At 36.7% G+C, this 16,602-nt stretch overlaps 1 protein-coding gene across 33 annotated transcripts in view; it reads left to right on the top strand.

Annotated features, from left to right (window-relative positions):
- mim (missing-in-metastasis) overlaps positions 1-10,216 on the top strand; it is a 49,520-nt gene extending 39,304 nt beyond the window's left edge. For 4 of the 33 annotated variants that reach the window (XM_068291473.1, XM_068291472.1, XM_068291468.1 and 1 more), the window contains 10 exons: positions 48-911; positions 1,621-3,156; positions 3,716-3,855; positions 4,027-4,338; positions 5,533-5,754; positions 6,105-6,477; positions 6,838-7,626; positions 8,291-8,445; positions 8,549-8,675; positions 9,515-10,216. In XM_068291473.1, the coding sequence (XP_068147574.1) occupies positions 48-911; positions 1,621-3,156; positions 3,716-3,855; positions 4,027-4,338; positions 5,533-5,754; positions 6,105-6,477; positions 6,838-7,626; positions 8,291-8,445; positions 8,549-8,674 (4,517 nt within the window). In that variant the 3' untranslated portion in view covers position 8,675; positions 9,515-10,216. Of the gene's footprint in view, positions 1-47; positions 912-1,620; positions 3,157-3,715; positions 3,856-4,026; positions 4,339-5,532; positions 5,755-6,104; positions 6,478-6,837; positions 7,627-8,290; positions 8,446-8,548; positions 8,676-9,514 lie in introns of those variants that run through there. The other 29 variants (XM_068291494.1, XM_068291496.1, XM_068291483.1 and 26 more) reach the window with 18 other exon arrangements.
- The last annotated feature ends 6,386 nt before the right edge of the window (positions 10,217-16,602 follow it).

Below are 16,602 nucleotides of genomic sequence, written 5' to 3'. Positions count from 1 at the left end.
ACATCAACGCATGCTTTGCTTCACAATGCTAAATTCAATCAACACAGAGCTGTCCGCAGCCCATCATGCACAGCAGCAGCAGCAGCTACAATCGCAACAGCAGCAGCAACAATCACAACAGCAGCAGCAGACGGTACCGCCCACTTATGTTAACATGTCCGAATTGGCCAACATGGCGGCTTTAAAACTAACAAACCAACAACAACAACAGCAGCAGCAACAACAACAACAAGCAGCAAAGCCATCGCCTCCACCTCTGCAGCAACAGAGTTCCATAGATTCTATAGGCTCGCAGCATTCCAATGACTCATCAACGGGCCAATTGCACCACCAACAGCAGCAGCACCACCACCATCACCAACACCACAACCAACACAATCCATCATTACAATTAGCCAGCACACGCTCCCATTCCATATCCTCGTCGGTGTCCTCGAACTCGCATCCTTCAATCGACTCTGCTGTGGCTGCTTCGCTTATGGGTCATCATAATGCCACCAATAGCAACACTACCACCACCACAACACCGTCCAGTGGCAGCTCAACGCCACAGAATCACTATTCACCACTGTTAACTCAATCACCCACATCCACTGCTGCAGGTACACCCTCGGCTGCCAGTAGCACGGGCCTGGGTTTTGTCTATCAGGTGAATTCCCCGACACCGCCCACCAGTGAGATTCTGAAGATCACCGAGCAATCGGCTGGATCAGTCGACGAAGGGGAATCAGGAACCACAGAGACTGACGAAAGATCGCGTGCCTCCGTCTTGCAAAAGGCTTCAATGTTTGAAAAAGCAGCGGCAGCGGCAACATCGCCACCTCTACCAGTTGGGCCTATTGCCGGTTCGGTGGCCCCCAATGGAGGTAGACGTTCCGAGGAGATGCGTGCAGCCGAACAGCAGGAAATGGGTAAGTTTGAAAACTTTCATTACATCGATAATTCTAGAATTCTTGATATATGTGGAATATCTAAAAAAAGAATATTTATTGGCTATTTTATAGGCCTAAGCACATTTGATTCTAGAACTTAACCGGAGGAGTATTTCAATCAAGACACAAAGAGTACAAAATATTCTTCCGATTATTGCAAACTCTTTCGATCTATTCTATATACATAATTCAATTAATAACCGTTATATGTTACGGTTGCTTATTCCACATATATCTAATAAGTAATTCTAGAAACATTTGAATCCCACCTAGCACCAACAGAGCACAAAATAACATACATACATACGTGTATCCCATATGTATCATATATGAGATCCAATTTCCAGCTTAAACAATTTGTTGAATATAATTTTCGAATTGAATCCCTAAACCCGAAATCAGACCATTTGCCCCGATTTATGTGTTCCCTAATTTTATTTCGTGAATACTTTTAACCCATTTATTTTCTTTGTTTTACTTTTTTTTATATATTCCCCCTCGATTTCGACGAAACACACACACACACACACAAAACCAATTATTTGATTTCATTTTCACTATTTCTAATTTTGTATAAAAACCAAACAAAAAATAAATCCAAATCTATATCATCTGTAAACTATATCCACACACACTGCACAACAACAACAACAACTACAAAATGAACACCAAATAATAATTTTAATAGACAAATCTTTCGAAGATTCAATACAAGCACTAAATAATTTAATTGGCGAATTAGACTCGTTTCAACGTGAGATCGATGAGGGCAAGGGCAAGCAGCAGCAACACCAAAACAACAGCAGAAGTAGCAACAGTAACAACAACAATAGTAACAATAGTGGAAGTCTGAGCAGCAGTGATAACAACAACATATTGGCCACCAGCAACATTGATCTCTGCGCCATTAGCAATCAAACAAATTCCAGCGGCTGTGGCACCGATATATCCGATACCAATTCCGATGAACATCTCCAGCAACATCACGAGCATCGTGAGCAACACGATGCCAGCGATTCGGAGCTGAGTCGTTGCTATGTGAGCGAGACAAGTTCGCTGACCGCTGGCTATGAGAATCCCACATTTGCCCATTTATCCCGCGAAGATCATCCATATAATAATGGCAGCGTCGGAACGGGCTATGCGGGAGCCTCGGATACCATATCGTTGTGTGCCTCATCGGATAGCGTGTGTCTGGGTCAGCCGCGACATGCCTATGTGGATACTTGCAGTGATAGCGGTAGTGCTGTGGTTGTGATCTATGATCATCAAATCCCGAATACAGCGGATGTGGAATTTGTTAAACAGAATTCCGAAATAGTTGTCTTACGCACAAAAGATCCACAATTGCAATTGCAAATGCACGAGATGCGCGAATTGCAGCAATTGCCAACGAATCTAGCCGGTTCACCAGAATCATCGCCAGATTCCACAAAACCATCCATGCAGCCGCCGACAGCAACTGTGGCGCCCGCTAAGCAGCGACTCTCCTCGTTTCGTGCATCCAGTGAGCAGCAGTTGCAGTTACTTGGACGCAGTAGTCCGCAAAGAGGTAAAGATAAGGTTAAAGATCAACAGCCAGGGAAAACAGACGAACCAACGGTGAAACGTACCACATTGCCACCAAAACCAACCAGCCTTAGCATTTTCAATGGTCCTACTCCTCCTCCAACAAGTGATAAACCTTTAATACCAAGAAAATCGGATTTTAAAGCCGATTTAGATGCAAAAATACGCCGGCAAAAGCTAAAAGTACAACACCAATTGCAACAGCAACAGCAGCAGCAGCAGCAAGAACAACCACAGCAACTATTACAACAACAAGCAACACACTCACCACAGTCGCCCCCAACAGCAAGAAACTGTAATGTCACTAATCAAACAGCCGTTGTTATAGCATCCTCATCAACAACATTATCCATACCATCAACATCAACATTACTGAATTCAAATCCAAATCATAGAATGCCAAACATAACAGCAACATTTAACCATAAGACGCCCACAGCAACATCAGCAACATTTTCATCCGAACCACCATCATCATCATCTTCTACATCATTATCATCATCAATATCTCCATCAGCCAATGCTCTTGCTCCCGCTGTGCCCGCCAGACCACCTCAACCACAACCTCAAACTCAGCCACTTTCAACTCCACCAATACCATCCCAAGCCAAGCCGTGTATTACGCCCAGGCCGGCCTCGTTGTCGTCTTCGTTGGGTTCGTTTCGATATATATTTTTCTTTTCCTTTTTTTTTTTGTTCTGTTTCGTTGATATTCTGTTTTATTCACTTAAGTTAATTTTCAAAAAAAAAAAAAAAAAATAATAATAATAATAAAAAATTCAACTTGGCTTTGGTTTCTAATATCTTCATTGAATCACAATTTCATTCACCAACAACACTAGCAACAATAAAAAACAACTGCACGCGTCTGCAACTAACTGCAATTGCTAAGCTAAAACAAAAAAAAAAAAAAAAATACGATCACTATGCTGAAATTTCATAAAATAAAATGCTTCAAATAAATGCTTTTTTGGGTCCGGGCATCAAATTCTCAAATCTCATATGATCTCTCCTCTCTATTTCTCTTTCTCTTTGTTACTCGACTAACTGGTGTTTAAATGGTGTCCTGTGTTTTGTGTGCCACCTATACATACATATATATATATATATCTATAATATATTCTTGTACATTACTGTGATTAATAACTCTGAATAATTACCTTTTGAAATTTATTCAGTTCCGGGAATTAATAATTTCATATTATTATCCACAGGAGGAGGCGCCGGCGGCGGAGGAGCAATGGGCGGTGGTTCAACGCGCATAGCTCGACGATCATCCATCAATCAGGCAAAACCACCGCCACCAGTTAGACGCAGTTCATCAGTCACACCCAGTCCCAATGCCACCATGGGGGTAAGTTTAATGCCACTTAACAAAAAAAAAAAAAAAAAAACACAAAAAATTAAGTCTAATTAATTTAGTTTTAATATAAGCTTAGTTTTTAAGATGGCTTTGTGTTTTTTTATGATTTTATTTTATTTTTATTTGCACCTAAACAAAAAAAAAAAAAACTCAAACTTTTAGCCACCACCAACAAATCTTTACTATCAGCAACAAGCACAGCTAAGCAGCTCCAGTGAGCATTTGCCGCCACCACCAGCATTTATGTTGGATGCTCATCATAATGCCACACCGCCAATGCCAATGCCACCGTTGACATTGCCTTCGCCACCAACAAGTATGCCCAGTTCAGCATTGAAAGTATCGGAAACTGTAAGAGCATTGGCGGCCATGAGGCATCAGCCGGCTTCGCCAGTGGCTTTGAGGCGCATGCAACAGCAGCAGCAACATCATCAGCAACAGCAACCGCAACAGCCTCAACAGCCTTTCATCCAGGTGTGTGCCTTAGTCTCTGGACTTGGGCATTTAATTTAGAGGCTTGTGCTTGCATTTGATTTGAAAGTTTAGTGCCACGAAATTTGCTTCATTTTAAAGAAGTAATTCGGCCATGCCGAAGTTTATATACCCTTGCAACAATGAAAATCTTAACCCTTTACATTAAATTAAATTTCTACTTGAAAACTTTTCTGTACACAAAGAAGGAAGAGTAACAAAAAAATTTGCAAGAGTCTACAAACTTCGAAGTTAGCCCCTGCGGTCGATGTCAGTTTTTGTAAATTCTTGCATCTAAAAAATTGTAATGCTTTACAGGACATTTTAAACCTGCCTTAAGTGTAGAAAATTCTATGACTTTTACAATCCGAGATTCCCTAATTTGACAAATTTCGGACGTGATAGTCAAAAACCGAGTTGAAATTCAGAATCATCGTCCCTCAACTTGTTGGAAGCACCTCTCAAATTACAGCCAATAAAATTCAGATCGGCCTGTGTAATTGACATCAATCCCTTGCGAAATCTCTTAATAACGTTCTTTACCGAATGTTGGTATTCCTTACATACTTAGTATTATTACTTAACGTAAATTCCAAACTTAATCACTTGTCTTTCGAAATCTAAACACTAAAGTTTAGTGATTGAATCGTCGAGGTCTATGCCGAATCATTCCAGTGGTTCAGCATTTCATCAGGTTAAACTGTATCCTTTATGAACTTTTTCTTTATTAGTAATTATTAAGTTAAATAGTCAACTTCCGTACTCCCTCTTCTGCGCACTGTTTGGGTCTTTCCTTTATAGAAGGCTGGTAATACAAATTCTGCTTGTCTCAATATTTTAACTACATTAAATTTAAAATACATACAGAGCTTAATCCAACTAGTTAAACTCAAACTAATACCAAAAGACAGGTAGACAAGACTTATAAATGATGGACTCGTATTGTGAGGGTATACAAATTTCAAAAGAAATTAAATGAATCAATTTTCTTGGATAAACTTTTAACCTTTTTGTAAGCAATATAGCTTTATCTATGATTTTTGTTTTTTATTCCTTTTCTTTTATCTTTGTAACTTATTATTTTCTTTTCATTTCACTTTTTGCATTTTGCTTTGCTTTACCAAACACCAATACACACGCGCGCACACTTGTTCAATCTATTGACACACCCACACACACACACATACACACCCATAGTCCCTGCACAACTTTTCCCCGTCAAATGATGAAACCACCGACTATGAAGCTTACTATAATTCCTATATGGAGCTGCATGCCTATGCAGAGGCTGTGAATCAAGGTCAAAAGTCATACAACGGACAACAGCAGCAATTGCAATCGCCTCCGCATCATAATCATCAGCAACCTTTGCCGCCTACACCGCCGCCTTATCATGCCCCACCACAGGCTGATGCACCTGTAAGTGACCAGCAGACAGTTAGCCATCTATGTGGTTTGCGCTTTACTACTACTACTACTAACCAACCAAGACTTGTCCAAACCAAACTATGGAAAATCAATCATATACATATAACTAAACTTAACAAATAAAAAAGAAATTAGCTTAAGTCCACCTCATTATCCATTTCCAGGATTAGTTTGTAATGTCATTAGCTTAGTTTAGTGCATTAACATTTAGCTTTTGTCCATGCTAAAAACAAAAAATTGGAAACTAAAACCAAAATTTGTTTAATTTATGCTTTATACTTTGTTTTTTTTTCTATCTCTCTCTCCATTTTTCATGCTGCACACATTTGCACTCGACACAGTCGTTCCGCACATCATCACCCGCCTCGGGAGGCAACAACGGCGGCGGCATTTATGCTCAACCCAAACTGGTCAATAGCATGTCCAGTTTTCGCACTAGCAGTCCAAGTCCAAATGGACATGCGGCAGCAGCAGCGGCTCACCCACTGCCACCAACACAGCCCAAGGCAAATCCGAATCTAATTGCACAGCTCAATGCACGACTCAACAGTAATAAGCAACATACTACCGATGGTGGAGGAGGTATCTATGGTAACCAGCAGCAACAACAACAACCACATCAGCAGCAGCCGCAATCTGGAGGAGTTGGTGGCGATTCAATTTATATGCGCAGTGGCGGAATGTCGCATTTGCCACAGCAGCAACACTTTGACGGTAAATCTGAACAACAATCTCATAGAATTTATGCTAGTTTTGGCACCACATCATCGTCATCAATAACAGCAACACATCAGCAACACCAGCAACAACAACAAGCAGCAACTTCTTCATCATCATCATCAACATCTATTCTAACTCCAACTACTTCATTCAATGCTTTGCCACACTTTCCACTCTCATCATCTACATCATCGTTGCTCTCTAAAGTCACTTCATTCTCAAACAATTCAAACTCAAATTCATCGACAACAGCAGCCACGGCAGCAGCCAATTCGCATTATCAGCCACCACAAGCTCCACAATCTGCAATCAAAGATTTTGGCAATTATTCAAGTACATTTAATAAAAATTCAGCAGCTGCCCAAGTCTCAAGCCTGCGACAGGCCCCACAGCAACATCCCCATCAACATCAACAACAACAACAACAGCAGCAGCAACAACAACATTATACTTGCCCACCGCCTCTAGAAGATCCGCCGCCACCACCTATTTATTCGGCTGGCTCTTCGGCCACTATGCCCAAGAAAATGCCACGTGCTGCCCATGCTGGACAGAATGCTTCACACATGATGAGCGCCTATGCTGCCTCTGGGTCTGGATCGACAGCAACGTTGCCAAAGAATATCATACAACAGCAACGATTACAACAACAACAACAACAGCAATATCAACAGCCACAAGGCATGGGCAATGGCAATGGACATCCTAATCAGCGTCCACAATTGCCATTACCGCAACAGCAACAGAAACTGCGAGCTGCACAACAACAACAACAACAGCAGCAGCAACATTTGATGGAACAACAACGACAACCGCCCATACCCTCTCGCCATTCCAGTGTGCAGCAAAAGATATTCGTCTCAACGAATCCATTTATACAGACAACAGCCGTCAAGTTTCATTCGCCGTCGGCCTCGCCCACTTGTGGCTCACCGGTAACTGGATCCTCCTTGGCTAGCATTTATGCCACAACAACGCGTGGTAGCCATCATCATCAACAGCAGCAGCAACACCAACAACACCAACAACAACTACAACAACAACAACAGCATTATTATCGCGATGTTGCTGGGGGCAATAGCAATGGCTACAACAATCACAATGTCCATGCCCACACCCACAATGTCCATGCCCATCATCCAAGTGAGCGCCCTGTTTAATTTCCATTCGATTGCAAAACGAGCTGAGCTGTGCCTGCCCTGTGTTTTGATTTTCAATACTTATATACTTTTTTCTTTTGTTTTTTTAACGTTTTTCTTGCTGATTGTGTGAAGAGCAAAGCCCAAGAAAATCAGCGAATTGATTACCATTTTTTTTTTTTCTGTTTTCAGTTTTCTTTTAGTTTAACTTAGTTAGCGCATGTTGCTACTTATTGTTGTTTCTTTCTTTCAATTGGTCTTGCGTTGTTCCCGTTTTTATGATTAAATTTTTTATTTTTATTTTGGTCTTTTATCTTTGCTTTTAAGATGGGCGAAAATCTGGTGGGCCAAATCCATTGTCCCATATCAACTTTTCCAATCATCACAAAAACCATTTAGCACTTATAGAAGAAAAAATTATAAAAACTAAAATTATTGTACATAATAAGCATACAAATTTATATAAATTGATTTTTTTTTTTTTTTTTATTTTTTCTTTTGCATTTTCTAAAATTACGTTTTGATTTGCTTTCTAAATATGAAAAAAAAACAAAAACATTCCTACAAAATCGAATGAAACTTATGATTTTTGCTTTATTTATCTGTTCTTTTATGCACCACGTCTGCCTATCTGCCTCTATGCCGCTGCTGCTGCCTTACGATCATAGACTATGCCACAAATAGCACAAATATTGAAAAGACTGGCAGTATAAGGGCCAAAACAAAGGCTGAATTCCTTGAGAATCTCAATGCTAAATTGGCCAAGCAAGGCATGTCGGGACGTGCATTTGCCGTACGTAATCTCATCAATAGTAAGGCCTTGGTAAGTATATATACATAAAAGATATCTCTCTCCCTCTCTCTATCTGTCTCTCTCTTTATAAATTGTATGTATTATACAAAATATATATTATACTATGTGTTAGATGTATCAAAATCCACAAAAACTATCGCGTCCCAGTGCACAATATCGTAGACCACCCACCTATCCCACAAACACCACTACACCACCAACCACCAACACCATCAGCACTTGTGATGAACAGTGTTAAGGTATTTTTCTGCTTTAGAATGTATATTTTGTTTGTTTGTTGATCGTTATCCCGATCCCCGCTTCTCTGTAAAAACCGCCAAAAATACTAGGCCAAGCTGCTGGCATTTAATATCCTTATGTTTTCTTCTAACTGCTAATGCAATGCTTAAACTAATCTTAACTATGTATGTAAATTTAACTTTTTACCTAGAGAAATCACAAAATATTAAACAGGTCACTTAGAAGATATCTTGATAATTTACATAAATTTAAAGCAAAAAGATAGATTTACCTTTAGTCTCTTGATGTAACTAGTGCCACAAATGTACATGGTAATCTGACTTCGCATTAGCTTCTTTAGCTGGTTTAAAGATAATTTGATTCGATTTTTATTAAAACAGAAAAGTGTTCTTCCTGTTTTCCTAAAGTGCTCAGGATAACTTGATGCCGGATAGTCCAAAATTAATGTTAATGTAATTCTGGTCCTGAAAAGATTGGCTTATTATTTTTAGATTAGTGTTGAAGAAAAGACAACAAAATGTGTGAAATTCAGAATGTGGTCAAAATAAGAATTATCTTGGTAAAATATTAAACCAACAATATTTAGAGGTTTTAAAGAATGATATCTAAACAGTTTCAATGAAAAATGTTTTCTATTATTGCCAAATTAAAAACTTAAATTTTTGATAATTCAGTTTCTGGAATAAGTTAATCATGTCAATCTCAAGCTAAGGGAAATAATAATATACCGACTAGTGTAATAATCGACTGATTTACCTATTATGAATAACATTTTTCCTGTAACTATAAAACTAGATGAAATTTATAATAATTTATGTTTTTGTTTTTCTTTTTTTAGCCGGATCCTCGAATTTGTCATGAGTCGCTGATGGATCAAATAAAACGCGGAGCCACCTTGAAACGTAATCAGAAGATAAATGATCGCAGTGCTCCAAAAATACATTAAATTTATGGTCCCCTTTAATACCTACCCACACCTACCTTATGCTAAATTGAATAAGCTTAAAAATTTATTTATTAATATTAACCAAATAAAATCAATAATCGAATGAGGCGTAAAGAGCCAACAACAGCTGCTCGATTGCAGTTGTCAAAAGGCAAACATTTATAAAGAGTTTTGGTTTGAAACTGAAAACTTGTCGAAGAAAAAGAAACTAACTATACATATGATAAATCTATAATATCTATATATATACAATACAATAGAATATATATCTATATATAAATATATTGAACTAATCGACAGCCGTAATGAAATGGCATTTCTACACCGCAAAAATGAAAGTGAAGATCGTTAGACACAGTTTAATTTCGTTTGCAAAAAATTATTATAAAACATTTAAAAATCTCGAATTTACTTTTAGTAAAACACCTACACACACACACACACATACATATTATAAAAGATAGATATATCCTATTATCATATTTATAATTTTCCCATACTACTTGTTTATGTAAATATATATATATCTATTATGGTTTAAATGAACAATACGAAACTAATCTGACGCCTAAATAAATGGAATACAATTTGAAATATTATCATTTTCTTATCAGAAATCATTTGATCTTCGTTTTATTTCATAAACAATTTATACAAACATATATCCAATGGCAATTGTAAGTCAATTTGGGCAAGAAGTTTATACAATATACAATTCCTATATACTCGTACTCGTAGATATTCTAAGTACATGCATATATACATATATATTTGAAAATGAAAAACCCAACTTTAACTATATATATATATATAACATGGTTCTTCTGCTATTCAAATTGAACCGACTTTACTGCCAAAAGCAAAAACCAAAATCTTACTAAACTCTTGGAATTCGGAATTGTTGATGTTTCGATTTTAAAATGCAAAACTTTTTCTAATCCAAAATCGATTTTAAACATCTATTGATAATGATCAGCAATTCTAAACAATTAAAAAACTTAGTCATTTTTATATACATTCATACTTACATACATACATATATAAAGATCTGTATATATAGAGATTTTTTCATATCAAAAAGCTAAAGTAGTAGAAACATTTCCATTGGACTGAATCGTTTTTTAAATTATACTATAAAAAGAAACAAGTAATTGTCATTTTAAATGCAACAACAACAACAACAAGAACAACCACAAAACTGACTAGTCTAGAGAACAGAAACATAAAGTCCCACTATAAAATCCAAACCCCAAATATCATTTGATTTCATATCAGTTAAGAAACTAAAACCCATAGATAAAGGGGAGAGTCTCCGCTTTAAAATACATATACTTTGCATTTCAATTTGAAATCTTAAAGTTTTTTGATAAATATATAATAAAATATACATACATATATAACCTAAAATTCATCTATGCTATATAAACTATATAGTTAACAACCTTTTTAAATATTTACAAAATATTTTGTATATATAAAAAAGAAAATGTGCTTTTTTTAAGGCTTTCACCAAAATTAAAAAAGAAAAAGAAAAGAACTTGTAACCAAAAATAAAAACAAAAATGGCAATAACTAAACTATACTGAGAAAATCGAAGGAACTCCATTAGTCTAGAGACCATACATATATACCTATATATAAATTTGAGGCATATAGTAATATATTTTTTTGGCCGATCAATTCTATAAACTGAAACACCCACATCCACACACACGCACACACACACCTAAGACACCACGTAAACACATTTACACATAAACGTATTCTTATAGTCGTAAAAGGAAAAAGTTAATTAACATGGAACCTATGCAAAAACAAAGAAAAAGAAAAAAAAACAATTATTTACAACAATTCTAAATGTTAATCTTAAATGTGTTTCTGTGTGTTAAAAAAAAAAAAAACAAAGCAAAAGTTGTATTGCGTATTTTTGAATTCATTTGCATTTAGACATGAGAAACAATAACAAATACAAATACAAAAAATAAATGTAAACGCATTAAATTTACTATTTTCTTGGGGATAATCAATTCAAATTCATTACGATGATGAGTCTTTAACTGACACTGGGCCCTTCAACTTTTCTGACAGAACTCACAGTGTCCTTCGAAAGTAAATAACCACCTCTGTATTCTTCTTGCTTCTTGAAAGTAGAAATCCCTTACTGTGTCACGACAGAGGCAGTTGGTCTCTAATAAAATGGATTCATTGGGCCATTCACGAACTTACTCTACTAACATAAGGTGAGGCCTTTTTAATTGGCTATAAGCTCACGTTTTTGATTCGGGCGTGTCTTTCAGTCTATATTGTACTCGTAGTTGCACGTTCCATCATGGGATCAGAATTAGCACCAACCAGCATGTTCCAAGATGGTTTTTTGGTACAAATCCTGGTTATTTTGGAATGAGCTAAGGGACAACGTGTCTCTAACCAATATCATACGACTTAGCTCATGTCAAAAATCTAGATTCTTTTCCATTTTTGAAGTTTTTGTCACTAGGGCGAGTCTAGAACGGCTTCCCGACTGTCTTAAAGGCTCCAGTCATAAACCCTCCAGACCCGAATGTCTAGTTCTTTAACATGTCTGTTGCAGCTATAAATATTTATACCTAGTTTTGAATATTCTTATACTTGTGTACTTTAGTATAAGAGTCTTATATTTCCGCCCAAAAGTATGTAGCAACTTTAAAAATAACAGAAGAAGCTTCAACTGAAAGCTTAGCACTTCAAAAGCTTTTATGCCATGAGCGTGCTGTAATACTGTATGGGGGGGATGAAATGGAAATGAAATTTAAATTTTAAAAATTTTCGTTTTCAATTAAGTTTTGAATGCAATTTGAAAAAAAATAAACCACATAGCAAGTTCAACTAACTAAATACATGAGGAAAAGTCCGCCTGACTAGTAGAATAAGAAATATAAAATAGAGACTCCTATTTGAATTGGGATTAAGTAATATAAGAACATTGAGGGATACACAAGCCTTAGCATGATCGAGTTAAGTCAATCACTCTGGTCATAATTAATTTGTATACCCTAGCAAAAAGGGTATATTGGTCATAAGTGTGCAACGCTTAGAATGAAACATATTTCTTAGTTCGACATAGCTATTAATAACTGTGGTCAAGATCGGGTGACTTTATAATTGGAATGAACGGTGGAAAACAGTGACTTTTGTCAATAATTTTGTCAATAACTTCGTTAATTAAAACTAATCCTAACTTGAAAGTGCTGGCTTGTATTGCCTGACTTTTCATTCTACATTACGTATACGTTATTCTACAATGAAGTATTTGTTTGTAAAATATTTGTATCCTGCTGGAGAATTTAAACAAAATACATTCTATACAATACAATCTAATTTCAGTGGTATCGGGTCAAAACTTGGTATTCCCAGTTGACTTATACAAACAACTTAGTAAGTAAACTAAACTAAACTTTTCTATGCATAGTTTTTCCAGATTCTTTTCCTAAATACAGGATAACAGTTTGTTTTAGTTCGATTAGCATCTGGACAGACTTCAGAGAAATTAAATTCCACCAGCTCGTACGTTTTATACTTTCCAAAGAGTTTACTATAAAACTATTTAAAAAGTATCACAATTAATGAATTCTAATTATTGATGACTTACTTGCATACATCAAGTCGCAATATTCGAACCGCCAGTAACCAATTTCTTTAGAACTAGTCTTGCAAGATCGGTCACTATCCCTATCAAAAGTAGAGAATAGTTGCTTTCAATGCTCATCCAAAATATTCACAATCATTCCTCTAAATTTCACAATGATCCACTCCAACATATGTTTTCTTTCTCCAAAACCAACTCTAAAATTACCATAACTTGATGAGGCGATGGAAATCTTTAAGACCAATTAAAACTTCCCCTTTTTTGCCCAATTTCCTTTAAAAGGTTTACTTACTACCGTAAAATCGTTTATGAATAAGTATTAATTTAAATTTGAAGAGTTCCTGTTAAAAGTTCTTTGCATCTGGTTTTTGGATGATTCCTCCACTTGTTTACCTATTTCATAGTTTCTTTGACTTGCAGAGAATGTCTTGCAACTAAACGATTCGAGTCAATTCGAGTGAGTTTGATATTCTTCTAATGATTCCTTCAATGACATTTCCATCTAAAGTTTCAGAATTTACTTCTTTAATCTCCTTAAAATAATTCTTATTTTAAGCCTTTCATCAATTTCCTACTCAATTGCTTTATTAATCTACATTTACTTCTTTGAATGCAAAGTTCATCTTTTAAATCTTCTTTTGATTTTCACTTTCACTTCCTCCACCCCATAGTCATCTGATATTAGAACTTGGTTAATTGATTGACGCAAAAAATCGACAACGGAGGAGAAGTCGGAGGAAAATTCCTAATATTCCTAAAATTCTACTCATTTTCATGTCTTTACTTATTTTTCACTTGACTTACTTTAGAATTTTATGTTGTTAAATGTTTGAGTTCTCAGATTGATTTACTGATTTATGCTAGCAATATTTCTATTGTTTAAAACAAAGTGTCAAACTTAATCCCACAAAAAATCCCACTGACGCAATGTTTCCTAATCTTTTCATACGTAGCTAAATGAACTTTGTATGCGGAAAACTTCTTGAAAATATTTTTAAGTTCATTTCAATATCACAATCTTTTACCTCTTGGAACAAAAGTTTAAAAATGTGATGGTCGAATATTTAAATTAACAAATAAATCAGTTAAATATTTTATATAGAAAGAGGGTAAGACAAATGTTGCAAATGCATTCAGTTGTTCATGCACGCTTTGTTTATACTCATAAATAAAATGTCTTTGAAATATTGGTTAAGGTTTGTTTTAAGGTTTGTTTTACAAGTGCTTAGCCATCAGTTTACTCTATGTTTCTGATCAAACTCATAAGAGTTAAATGAATAGCATTTGATTCAATTAAATTGTTAAATTCTATAATTTTAATGAGACGAACGACAGCAGCAAATGCATGCACATCTAATACTATATGAAGGAGCCTACTTAAACTTAGGCAACTTGTCCGAAATGCAAACCAACTAACTAAGGATTATAAGGCGATGTCTAGCCAATTGCAATGGCTTTTCGCTTTGATGTAAAGTGCCGACAGCAGAACAAGCCTAAGCGGACTATTACTCACCCATGGCCACCCACACTACCCTTCCGCACACTCACACACACACACACATATATAGATAAATATACATACATATATTGGCATCTATGTATAAATCAGTCTAGACGGGAGAGACAACAGGGCAGGCCTGCTGGCAGACAGGCTTAACACAAAGCAAAAATTTCTTTTTGTCATCGAATATGCTTGAGGCACCGCAAATTGCCGTCACTTAAGCTCCTGTTGGCCGCCTGCAGTTATCCCCTTACACACTAAGTTTACTTTACTATGCACTTTCCCCATCCTTTACCCATTTTCCCTACCCTTCCTAGTTAATCTACCTGAATGCTAATTATCGTGAGAAATGCCATATCAAGCATACGCTCTGTTGGCCAAACATTTTCAACATTTTCAAATGAAATGAAGTTTTTGCATGCCGTTTGGTGATTCACTTCCGTACCAGTTCAAATGTCAGAGATTACAAGATTTTCCATAGGAAATTCATTTCACTTTGATGTGATTTTTACATTTGATTTATTTGGACGTGCGGAAATCAAAACACAAACACACATAAATATGCATTTTTCTATATATGTATGTATATTGCTTGGTAAATTTAGCATTTCATTCATAAAATCACCAAAATTTATGGCGAAATGGGAGAGGGAGAGAAGTGAGGGTGAGAACAGCGGGTGAGAAATGTTCATATGCAATTTCATGGGAATTTCCATGAGCTATGTGATTGATATATTGAAGCAAAAGAAATTCAAAAATAACTATAAATAATAAACCAAAATATGCGAATTTAACGGAAATAGCTTCAAAAAAACAAGAAGAAATAAGTTACTGGTTGCAATTTCCTACTGCTCATTAGATGCACTTTCAATAAACACTGGCCAATGTGGCAGACACATGCATTCATTCATTCAGTTCAGTTCAGTGCAGTTCAGTTAGTAGTTACTAGTTAGGTAGATATGTATGTGGCTGGCTATTCCCTCTGCTGGCATTTGCCATCATTAGTTGAGGCAAAAGGTGAAGCGCAAACGTTGGCTATCAGCAACAGCAACTGCAGCAGCAGCAGCTTAATACGCTCACGGCACGCCATTGCCCAATAAAACGCTCTCCACGTCTACGTAATTGGCGACCAAGGGTTCCTTCATATACCTACCCATAAGAGTGTGTGTGTGTGTGTGTGTGTGTGTATAGTTGGTAGACGTTTGCTGCTATGCACATCAAATTTCTTAATTTTCACTGAAGCTGATCCCCAGCAGCAGCAGCAGCAGCACCAACATCAGCAACAGAAGCGGCACCAGCGACATGCAGTTTGTTTTTGTGCAAATATCTGGCAATTAGATCTAAATTATGACGCTGTTTGCACCATAAAGAAATCGTTTTTCTTCTACGCCAAACAATAGACAGTTAAAACCGACAGAGAGAGAGACAGAGAGAGATAAAGATACGACTTTGGTTTACTATATGGTCGCTGCATGATTTCGCCTGCATTTAATGAGCTAACTGGCAACATGTTGCTAAACCCAATACACATACACCTACATGTGTATACACATGTATGTATGTGTGTGCCTGGCAACATGTTTTGGGGCCAAGCGGCAGCCGGAAATGCATTTCCGACAACATGTTGCTGAAAGTTGTTGAGCGAGTTATTATTTACATGCCTCTCCACGCATACAAAGATAGAGTACACACACATACGCCCGAAGACGAACACAGCCTGCCTTGCGCTGCTTTGCATGTGTGTGTGTGTGTGTGTATAAGTGTGAGTCTGTTATGGTATTGGTGTAAAATTGTTGCCTCTTTTTCTTACCTAAAATGAGAACTTTGGTTTTCAAAATTCAGTCGGCATTCGAC

This window comes from Drosophila tropicalis, unplaced genomic scaffold (assembly GCF_018151085.1).
Source record: "Drosophila tropicalis isolate 14030-0801.00 unplaced genomic scaffold, ASM1815108v1 contig_593, whole genome shotgun sequence".
In the NCBI taxonomy this organism is placed as follows: domain Eukaryota; kingdom Metazoa; phylum Arthropoda; class Insecta; order Diptera; family Drosophilidae; genus Drosophila; species Drosophila tropicalis.
The sequence above is the reverse complement of the archived record's forward strand: the minus strand, read 5'-3'. Positions and strand labels throughout refer to the sequence as shown.